The sequence below is a fragment of the Trachymyrmex cornetzi genome, unplaced genomic scaffold (genome assembly GCF_001594075.2).
Source record: "Trachymyrmex cornetzi isolate Tcor2-1 unplaced genomic scaffold, Tcor1.1 scaffold23, whole genome shotgun sequence".
NCBI classification, from domain to species: Eukaryota; Metazoa; Arthropoda; class Insecta; order Hymenoptera; family Formicidae; genus Trachymyrmex; species Trachymyrmex cornetzi.
The window spans coordinates 2458969-2470136 of record NW_017296956.1 but is presented as its reverse complement, the minus strand read 5'-3'; the positions used below and the strand labels follow the sequence as shown (position 1 = coordinate 2470136).

At 34.8% G+C, this 11168-nt stretch overlaps 3 protein-coding genes across 6 annotated transcripts in view; 2 read left to right on the top strand and 1 right to left on the bottom strand.

Annotated features, from left to right (window-relative positions):
* The first annotated feature begins 6 nt into the window (after positions 1 to 6).
* LOC108760866 (uncharacterized) lies at positions 7 to 1762 on the top strand. Its single transcript, XM_018507124.1, has 2 exons — positions 7 to 37; positions 1090 to 1762. Coding segments are annotated over exons 1-2 (171 nt in total). The 5' UTR covers positions 7 to 35; the 3' UTR covers positions 1259 to 1762.
* Positions 1763 to 2475: 713 nt separating this feature from the next.
* Positions 2476 to 4317, top strand: LOC108760702 (smad nuclear-interacting protein 1). Its single transcript, XM_018506790.1, has 3 exons — positions 2476 to 2596; positions 2713 to 3636; positions 4081 to 4317. The coding sequence occupies exon 2, from the start codon at positions 2740 to 2742 to the stop codon at positions 3634 to 3636; it is 897 nt and encodes a 298-aa protein (XP_018362292.1). The 5' UTR covers positions 2476 to 2596; positions 2713 to 2739; the 3' UTR covers positions 4081 to 4317.
* Positions 4318 to 5216: 899 nt separating this feature from the next.
* Positions 5217 to 11168, bottom strand: part of sev (receptor protein-tyrosine kinase sevenless) — a 40910-nt gene continuing 34958 nt past the window's right edge. For 2 of the 4 annotated variants that reach the window (XM_018506969.1, XM_018506972.1), the window contains 6 exons: positions 10577 to 11002; positions 10176 to 10399; positions 9511 to 9981; positions 8897 to 9260; positions 7344 to 7397; positions 5217 to 6348 (listed from right to left, as the gene is read on the bottom strand). In XM_018506969.1, coding sequence (XP_018362471.1) covers positions 5465 to 6348; positions 7344 to 7397; positions 8897 to 9260; positions 9511 to 9981; positions 10176 to 10399; positions 10577 to 11002 — 2423 coding nt within the window. In that variant the 3' untranslated portion in view covers positions 5217 to 5464. The remainder of the gene's footprint in view (positions 6349 to 7343; positions 7398 to 8896; positions 9261 to 9510; positions 9982 to 10175; positions 10400 to 10576; positions 11003 to 11168) is intronic. The other 2 variants (XM_018506970.1, XM_018506971.1) reach the window with 2 other exon arrangements.

Below are 11168 nucleotides of genomic sequence, written 5' to 3'. Positions count from 1 at the left end.
AGCCGCAGAGACAGTCTGTCGTTCTCCTAGTCACTATGTAAGTATTCCATTAAACGTCATGTTTGTACGCGTAATAAAATTGTCGTCATTCATTTCCTCTTAACGCTTCAGGCACCTTTAGATATTTGTCGTTTCTTCAGTGCCGCTTTCTAAAAAAATCGACACGTTACATCACCATGTATCTTGCATTTGCGACGGAAGTCGATGTGTAGCGTAGATTTAAATATTATTTCCCGACTTTTATGAATGATTATCATATTTTAATGATGAAATAAAAATTTCTTTGCTTTCTCATGAGCACAGACCTCCAAGGGATGTCCTAAAGACATCCAGAGCATACTCTACATCCTAAGGACGTCCCTCTGCTAAAGTGTTGTGCTGTGTGGGTTTATCTTTTATTCTGTTTAATGAAATAACAATTTTAATCTATCTTTTATATTTATTTTATTTAACGTTATTATAAGCAATCACTAAATTCTTTAACACCTTCCAAATTCATTATTTCGTAGCAATGATTATTTAGAATTTTTTTTATTTTTACGCTAATCGATTATTCATTCCATTAACTTTTTGTTCTCGACTGCTGCCAATCGAAAGTTGATAAAAACGGAGGGAATGTGCGTTTCACCGAGGTCGAAGCTTTGTTACTTTAGTTCTCAATGACTACATAGTTTAACATCAACTTCCGCATATGAGCTTCTTACTAACCAAGCTTGGTTTAAAGGATATAATTATTATTATTATAAACAGTGTTAAATGTTATAAACAATGAGAAAATGATACTTTTAACTCGATCTTAGTACACACGATTGGATCATTCGTGTCCTGCACACTTTTTTTCTTCAATAAAATAGAAGCATCAAGTAATTAATGATACAATTTTTTAAATACACAAATACTTTCTGTTGGTGATTTATGTATGAATCACTTAAAGTTAACAGAGTTAAGAATGATCTATTGTATGTATTAAAGATTAATATTCTCTCGTTGCGTATTACTAAGACGGTTCGTCCGTCTCGTGAATCTGCTCGAAAGTCAAGGAATTCGCGAGGCTGCGCGCTTTCACTCGGATTCACTGCGGTGTTTTAGGCCGAGAGATGGTGACGGTCAAGGTGACAAGGAAATCTTCATGTACGACGTGACCTCTGGAGCCGTTAGCAAGCTAGCCGGTGATCTCTCGACGGCCTTCGTAGATGCCGCCGAGAGCAACTCTGACGGCACCGATTCTATCGACGATTCTACCTTCTCGACGTTTTAATTAGTTCATAAAAAAAAAGCTATTTCTCGAAATATTAAAAAATGTTTAATCCACGGTCTGACGCAGAATTTTTTTTTGAGAGATTGTACAATATGGATATATTCAAGATTTTGTCTTGTTGCGGGTGTAAAGAAAGTTCTTTGCATAATGTATAATACTTTCCGACTTTAACTAAATGATTTTTACTAAACGGAATTTAAAACTTTTTTGTCGTTTCGTGATGAAGGAGAAAGAATTGATTTAGGTCTGTGTGTTGCTTATGCGATAATGAATGTCAATGGTTAAATGCTGATGAAAAACAATGTAAAAACAATTATTTTTCGACATCGTGTGATGTGCTTTTTTATGTGATTTGGGCAAAAATGTAGGAAAGAGGATAAGGATTTCGGAGTGAGGCGAAGAATCGCAGCGTGGCAAATTACTTCGAGTATCCTTGTAGATATCTTAACTATGTATTATTATGTACATATAAGAATAATTTTGTACTTTTTTATACGAAATAAAACGCAGTCTTTTTATGTTCGCATGGTGCATTCCATATGTCCGGATCGAAATTAGAAAAATATCATTTATGATATTTATATTTACAACATTTATATATATAATCTCTAAAAGTTATATAATATTAAAATCTCCAGGAATCCTATTTTTTAATAACAGAAGAAAAAATGTTTTTCAGTTAAGAAGAGAATTTTAAAAAGAAGTTTTTAATTATTAAAAATTTTTTTAATAAAGTTAGAAATATAAAAAAAATAAAAATTAACAAAAGAGGTGAATTAAAAGATGTCAGAAATAAATAAAAAAAATTTAATATTAATAATAATGCTCAAATACTATCATGTATTTCAAAACTACAGTCTTTTTCAGCTAAGAATTTTGAAACATTTAATAATATAGAAGGAAAAAAACATCGTGAAAAAAAAATACTTATTGATAAAATAACACAAAAAATATTACTGAAATATTTAACGATATAATATATATTATTATACAGGAGACATTAAAATAGATAATCAAATTTTTCAGTTTCCTAAAAAAACGACATGTCGCGCGATTGACGCCGTTTCATATTCATATTTCTACACGCCACGTGCGCAAGACGGTTCGAAGTTACTCGAAAGTTCTCGAAAACTGCCGAGTCAAAGTGTCAGAGAGGACAGAGGACCACAAGCGCTAGTGTCGCTTCAGTCGCTACGAACAAAAAACGGTCATCAATGAACGCTAATGATAGATGGTTGATGTACAATCTTTCTCGTATTATTTCTCTATTGTACTATTAGTTCGTAATACGAAAATCATAACACGAGTTGTTTCTTTGATAAATCATAATAAAAGAAGGTATGTTGATTATATATCATTAGTATACATGTCCGATCTGTTACGATTTCGCTGCGATTAATCTAACCAAGTAAGTTAGGTTAGGTTTACTAATCGACGATTATTGGAAATTTTAGGATTCAGTTTGAATAGACCCGAAAACTATGTCAAATTGGCGATCGAGTCATGCGATGGAGCGACGAGATACGTATAAAAATAACAGAGAGATCAGGCGTGACAGGAGTAACGAGACTTACAGGGATAGATCGCAGAGAAGCAGGGACAGAGATCACAGAAGTGGTAGACGCGATCACTCTAGGAGAGATGATGAGAAGCAGAATGACAAGAGGAAACACGAGAGATCACCATTGAGGAGGGAGAATAGTCATCCCAGGCACAGAGAACGTAATGAGAGGAGCCGAAGTAGAGACAGAAGAGACGATTCCAGCAGAAGACGCAATGATCAACACAAGCAAAAGCGAAGTCCAGAGGAGACGAGAATGAAGAGGGAATCCTCCACAGAATGGGGAAAATCGACTGTAAAGGAGGAGAAAGAAAAGCCCAACTTTGAGTTGTCAGGAAAATTGACAGAGGACATGAATACTGTCAATGGAGTAGTTATCAAATATTCTGAGCCTCTTGACGCCAAAAAACCAAAGCGTCGATGGAGGTTATATCCCTTCAAAGGCGAAAAGGCGTTACCTACATTGTACATACATCGGCAGTCGGCGTATCTTATGGGCAGAGATCGCAAGGTAGCTGATATACCTTTAGATCATCCTTCATGTTCTAAGCAACATGCTGCTCTGCAATATCGTTTAGTCTCTTATCAAAAAGAAGGTGGTGTTGAGGGTAGAAGAATACGACCATATATTATTGATTTAGAATCCGCAAATGGTACCTTTGTAAATAATGTCAAATTAGAACCAAGGAGATATCATGAATTATTGGAAAAGGATGTGGTACGGTTTGGCTTTAGTACCAGAGAATATGTTCTGTTGCATGAACATAGTAAGGACGATTCCTTTGATGATGATGTACCTCTTACAAATGAGACCTAGGTAAATAAATTTTTATTATGTTACTTTTAAATATTATATTAAATTATTATATTATTTACATACTTGTTGAGATTAAATGTTATAAATTAAAGAGATAGAGATTGCCAGAGTATTGTGTAAATTGTATACATTTATCAGGAGACACGGCTCCGGCTATGTTCAAAAAATATAAATATATATAACATTAAGATCTGGAGACATGGTAGTGTCTCAGTGATAAGTCAAGTTCAAAGTTACTTAAAGTATTGTAGAATTATAAAACTCTTAATGTTTTCTTGTTAACATTGGAATATAATCAGAGAGATCTAATTCATATTAACTTTTCAATTTTAATTTTTCTTATTACATCGGACTAAATATGTATTTTTTCTTTTTTACATGACCTAAAAAATATCTTATGTTATCTATCTAATTAAAAATATTTAATATATGTGTATATTTCAGGAACCGCAGGAACCTAATTCTAATAGGACAAACACCCAGAGATGAATATGTATGAAGACTGATGACAGAAATTAAGCTGAAGACCAGGACAAGCAAGATATATGTGAAAAAGGAAATCCAATATGTATGTAGATACATATGTATTTAGAGACAGTCTTATTAATAATCTTTTGAATCTTCAGAACGATTTTGAATATTAATATTATTCATGTATAAAATAACAATAATGCATGTATAAAAGCAACTTTTAAAAATTAGTGAGTTTCTAAAATATACACTGGAAATTTACTTATTTATCACAAAGAAAGCAAAATAGTATCTCATTTGTGTACATTTCCCTTTGACATTAATTTGATATCTTAGACATTAATAGATAGTTTGACATGTATCATGTAAAATTGTAAACATGTAGGTTAAAAACAACCGAAACTGATGTATATTGTTTGTAATATATTATTTACAATTATTTAGTTACAGTATTCATTCACAATTTATTTTCCTATAAAGCTACTTGAAAATACAAATTTCAAGTATAGTCAGTCCATCGATACAAACTTCGCAAGATTTTATATACATTCTAATTTATTTTTTCAATAAAAATACATACGTTTTCATGTTGTTAAAACTACGCAGAAAACTTAACAATTTCTTATATTGATTTTCATATTTGCTAATTATCATCAAACATGAAATTTGTACAATGAAATGAAACATTTCACAGATTTTATTCAATAAATATGTTATTTAAATCATAATTATAAAGTTAAACTATAAATTATATATATTTCATATTTATCTCTATTAACATATTCCTACATTAAATAACAGTTTCGCGATTATTACTAAAGTTGCAAAATTTTTACGTTCCAAAACGATCTGCCATATCTACGCGACAAATTTTTGAGTATAAAAGTTCATGTATGTACATTAAAATGGCAGTTTAAAGCTATTGTCAACTCCGCTCCTTCTATCTTTTATCTTTACATATGAAATACTTGGACATTAATGGTATAAGCAGAGCTTAATGTATGAGCGTATGTAGTTTGATATATTTAAGGCACCGCGTTCGGATAAAAAAGAAAAGAAACAAAAAAAATTTGAGCAAAATCGTAGAGACTGTCTCGAGTAATTTTTCATAGCTACAAGGCAAATCCATCTGGATAGTTTTTGGAGAAGAATAGGTCTACTATGGAGTAATCACATAAAAAAAATCTTTAAAAATAGTATGATTAGATGTGTGTAGAATCTATTGTCGTATTTTATAAATATTGGAATATTTAATTGCCTCGATTTACATCATTCAAGCTCAGGAGCGATTCGTACGAATCTCGCTTATTTATACGAAATGTTTGCATAAATCTTTAGATTTACCACGGTCGGCGACTCACGATCCATTCACTCTGACTGCGTCCACGTTTATATTTGTATACGTGACGATGTTGGTACCGTCCTCGACGACGGGCGTCTGCCGCAGTAAATTCAGCAACGTGTTGTTTATCACGAGCGGTATCTTCGCCTTGCCATTCTGCAAGTTCGAGTGAGTCCTCTGGACCTTCGGCAACATACTCTTCGTCACCACGTTCTCGCCCGAAGACACTTCCCCATTCACGGTGTTCGAGACGACGATGTTGCTCTTCAGGGACGATAGGACCGTCTGCGAATTGATCAGGGACGAACTAGGACGTGTGGAAGGCGCCAGACTATGCGAGCTACAACTTCTACCCTCAATGCTTGCCTCGGAGTCCCTTCGCTCACCCAAACTGGTCTTGTACTTCCGCTGGCCGTTCAAGGACGAGAAGGAGTCCCTTTTCAGGGTTGCTTTCGCGATCGAGTTCACCGATTTCGAGCTGTCCAAGGTATTGCATTTATCCAGCATTCCTGAAACCGATGTGCCCTTTCGATCCAGTAAGTTTAGACTAGTAATCGATGATCTTTTGTACAACTTTCTATCAGACTGCTTCTGTTCTTTCGTCGAACGTTCCTTCTGGTCTTCTGTAGTCTCCGTAGGCAGACTGCTCTTACGACTGTGACTTGTACTACTAATCCTGCTTATATTTGCTAGGTTCTGATCCGAGATGTGAATTGAGCGGGGTACTTCGTAACCATTCGTAGGATTCTCCCTTAAGACGATATCCTCATTATCCGCTAATAATTCTAAATACTTTGGAGCCTCGCCGGATTGTGGATTGAGCGTAGCGTTGTTTGAGTTTTGCAAGAAAGGTTGCATGTCTCGGCTTCCTTCGGAACTACTGGACCTCCACGAGTTGCCTATACAGAGTAACAATGAAAATGTATGGCAAAGTAACTAAATTTTATTAACTTATTAATTGCGGAACTCTAAGATTTTTTTTACGTATTTCGTGATAAGAAAATGACATTTCCGTACATTGCTTTCGTGTTTGTTATATTACTTTTATTATACAGGGTAATTCAAAATTCCCGCATCCGAAGTACAAGACGTGATACTTTATGCAAAAACAAACAACTTTTTCTTTTAACAAAATTGCGTCCGACAAGTAGTTTTTTTTGCAGTAGAGCAGGTTGAAGTTAACGAATAAGCGTTCTTGTCTACATGGCGCTCAGGGCCGGCGCGCGCTCCTTTTTCGCGTGTACCTCGGCTATTATTTAACAATAACATTTGAAGATTCAAATATGGCTTTGTTATAAATTAGTTTATGACATCTTAATACAGTCTTAAATAATAAATAATAATGATAATAATTGCCTGTATATGCAAGAAATTGGGAATCACGTTGCGTACGGGTTAATTACAATGATCGGAAAAATATGCTCGATGAGAAGTGGAAAAATCGTATTTCTTGACATGAAATGGTAGTGTAGAGAATCAGGGCAGGGCGTGTATTTGAAATACTTTGATTTAAAACACTATTTGCAATATAAGCGTATTTTGTATTTTAGCGCATTGTATAAAAGTATTACGTATTTTGTGTATTTAAAATCGAAAGATTGAAAGCTTTTTGTATCTTGTAATTCAAATAATAAGGTTGATTATCAATGTTAATATTTAAAATACAAAATACAAAATACTTTCATAATCTTTTGTTATTAATACTGAAATATAAAATACAAAATACTTTTATATGTTCTCATGAAATACAAAATACAAAATATTTTCATATATTCCGAACAAGCGCAAGATACCAAATATAATTGTCTTACCAATACTGTTTTTCATAATAAAATAAAAGTATTTTAAATACATGTCCAGCTCTGAAAGGCACACGATGTTTGTTAAGACCTACCTGAATTATTATGATTCTGATTCTCGTCAGCAAAGTAAGCCATGTTAGACACGCCTGCAAGCACGAGCCATGCAATGATCAATATGTATTCAAGCAGATAGAGAGTAATATTCCAATACATTTTAAGGATGATAGAAGTTTCACGATAAAACGGATTTCGTCATATGATTTGACAATGTCGAGTTATGTGAATGTATGAAAAACATGCTTATTTTTCGCGGTACAAGAAACGCAATCTAAATTAATCTAATAACACTGGTCGACGTAATTTTTGCTTTTTGAATAAAAGATATCATTTCCGATGTATTTTCGCGTGCTGAACACGAATCCAGCAATGCTCTATCGCGTCAGGTTTTTGCGAAAAGTGAAGTTAAAGGTTAAATTGACGTATTTTTTGACATATTTATGATTTTTTTGCTAACGAAGTAAATTTTTTTTTCTTCTTTTATTTACGGCATCTTAAAGTGCCAACTTTTATCTTTAAAATATACTTTTTTTAACACCTTTCTTTTCACCAAGATAATCTCTGCGTAGTCACACAAAGAAAAACGTTTTGTGCTAAATCTGAAGAAATTAAAAAAATTAATATGTTGACAAGGACTCTCTCTCATCAAACAATCAAAAAACAACCAAACTCAAGGCTAATAAGAGTCAGCGCGAACGGAGGTGTGCAATAAATCTTACACAAGTAATTTTGTTAATCCATCCGATGTGATGACTTCATCTTTATTCAAAATCTTGAAAATTTGTATGTTTCGATCCTCTTTTGAATCTTCATCAGCAAACTTCTTGAACAATATTAGATTTTTCGAACGTTCAATGTAGAGTCACTCGCAGGTTGCCAAAACTGAATCTCATTAGCCTTGAGTTTGGTTATTTTTTGAAATTTAATATGTCTAAAAAAAAACGTCAATTTTTACGCTTTTAACTTCACTTTTCGCAAAAACCTAACGTGATAGAGCAATTTCATTGCCGGATTCATGTCCAGCGCGCGAAAATACATCGGAAATGGTATCTTTTATTCAAACAGCAGAAAAAAAGTTTTAAAACGTCAACCTGTGTAATTTGCGAGATTTCTTTATTTTTCAAATATTCGTAACTCAGTAAACTTTAAAAGTAATCAGTATTACAATTTTACACTGAATAACGTAACTGTTATGTATACATTTGTTATGTTATATTCAAATTGTTGAGTGTGAAATTGTATGTTGATGTTGTGTTACTTTTAGTTGATGTATACTGAAAATTTACAAAAAGTAACGAAGACTTTTTATTCGTTGCAGTTTTTCCATTTTACGAATTCTGTTGTGTGTGTGTGTGTGTGTGTGTTTTCCAAAGAAACACTTCTCACACTTATACATTGTGTGTAAACGATGTATTATGTGCAAATTTATAGTAGCCACGTTACATACATGACGAATGGTTCGTAAATATATTGTTTCATAATGCGGGGGAATAAAAAATTATAATTTTAATCAACATTCTATTGATTTGCAAAGATTCCTCGTTCCATGCAGAGATATGCGCGCAAATAAGGATTAATATTAATTTACCTCTGCGTGCCAGATAATGTCCAGCATGCACTGGGCTCAGCACCGCGTCTTCTATGTGACTTCTCAGAACGACGATGCTCTCGAGACAAATTTTGAAGCTCGGTCTGGCGTCCGCTGCGCTCCAGCAACGCAACATCAGCTGGTGTAACGTCGGAGGGCAGTTGAGGGGTTTTGGCAGCCTGCCGCCCGCACGTACGTAATGTAACACTTCCAGATTGTTCCTGGCAGGGTAGGGTTGTTGACCCAAAGACGTAATTTCCCACATTAGCACCCCGAATGCCCAAACATCACTCTGTGAAGTGAATACCCCGTCCACTAAGGATTCCGGTGCCATCCAACGAACAGGAAGCAAACCTTCTCCTTCCTGAAATTGTCATTTTTAATTTTTAATTAAAAAAATTGTTTTCTTTCTTTTATTTGAATAATATCTGTTCCAGAAACGAGTGTGAATTAAATTACACAACGCGTTCAATTTCTCGTTCTTGGAAAGAGAAATAATTATTTTTCTTAAGCTTCGCTTGTGCATAGAGATACATAATATTTTTGATGTGAAAATGAAAGAGAGCCAGTTTATGAAGTTTCTTATCTTATCCAAAAGTCTGCATTTTTATTACCTTGCGGTAATAGTCATTCTTGTAAATATCTCTGGCTAGTCCGAAGTCACCGATTTTCACGACGCGATTTTCGCGATCTCTCGCAGACACCAGACAATTTCGACACGCGAGATCCCTGTGCACGAAGTGCAACTCCTCCAGGTAGCGACAGCCACGCGCGACGTCCTCGCACATGGCGAGCAGATCTTGCAAACGCAGAGCGTGCGGGTCTGTGGGTTGCAAGGATCGGCTCTCTCTTAAATAACTTAACAAGTCACCAGCCTCCATTAATTCCAACACGAGTAACGGAGGATCTGTATCCAAGCAGACACCCAATAACCTCAGCACGTGTTTGTGGCGAAAATGGCTCATGAGCCTTGCCTCTTGCAAAAATTCTGTCTTCTCTTGCGAAGAGGCGTCCTTTCGTAGCATCTTTATGGCAACGGGCGTTATGCCCGGTCCTTCTAAATCCTTGGCATTTCCTTGAAATACCTGCGAGACATTTAGAATTGATTTAATATATAAATCATGTATAAAAGATTCTCAATTTTAATATTGCAAAAATAATTCTTTTCTCGTATCTGATTTTATCTCAGACATTAGAAAAAGAACTAAAAGTGCAAGTTTTATTTCTTTATTTCTTAGCCCTTCAAAATTAATTTCTGTATTTTAGGATTAAATCTTACCTTTCCGAATGCTCCGCTGCCTAGGAACTTTGCCAGCGTGATTTGCTCTTGTCTGATTTTAGGCAGTGCAGAATCATCCGGATCATTTTGTAACGTAGACGCATAAAGCGCGTTAGATTGAACAAAGTTTCCGCGAGGGATCTCGCGGAGGGTCGCTAATTCGACATCGGACACTATTGGAGGTAAAACTGTCTTCTTGTCTTCTTTCCGTTGTCGGTACACTGCTGGATAGCGTTACAATATACTCGTCTAATATCACATATTGCCACATAGACATATAATAAATATATAATTAAATGTGAATTTAATAAGTTCTATTATAAGTTTAATTTTTAAAATGCTATTTTATTATTTAATTAATTTGTAATTGAAAGCACGAACATCATAGCAAGTATACTTACGGCAGAAAAAATAACAAAAGCACACGAACATTATGGTAATAACGATCGCGATGAGGCCCAGCATCAGCGGTAGATGCTGTTGCGTAGCCAATATTCCTCCAGCAGACTCCGTTAAATCAATAATCGTGCTCGATTTACTCCAAGCGCCAAAACCGTAAGCATTTTTGGCTTGCACGCGAAACTTATACTTCTGATCCACGTCTCCGGGAATTATCCAATAATTGTCCGTTCCATTGTAATATAAATCCCAGTGCTCGTTCTCTTTACTCCCGTCATCTTGCTTGTAACTGTCGTCGACGACCAAGCCTTCCAGTCGATACAAAGTCACCTGTGAGCCATGAGCTTGCGCGGGTTCCCAATTTAACTGATACACGGAATTTCGGAATTTTGTTACCGCAGGCACTCCTGGAGCGCTCGGGACGTCACCTTTATTGCACAAAATCCAATTTAAGTTTCTTTTAATTTATTTCAGTACTTTTTAAAACTTGAGTCAATCTTATACTGAAGAGTGAAATCTCACTCTTAAAGATTGAAAATTGAGCCACTCTTTTTCAAGACTAGCTCAATTTTCATTCTTAACAGTGAAATTTTA

Coding starts and splice junctions, on each gene's coding strand:
- LOC108760702 (XM_018506790.1), top strand. CDS start 2,740: ATGTCAAATTGGCGATCGAGTCATGCGATGGAGCGACGAGATACGTAT.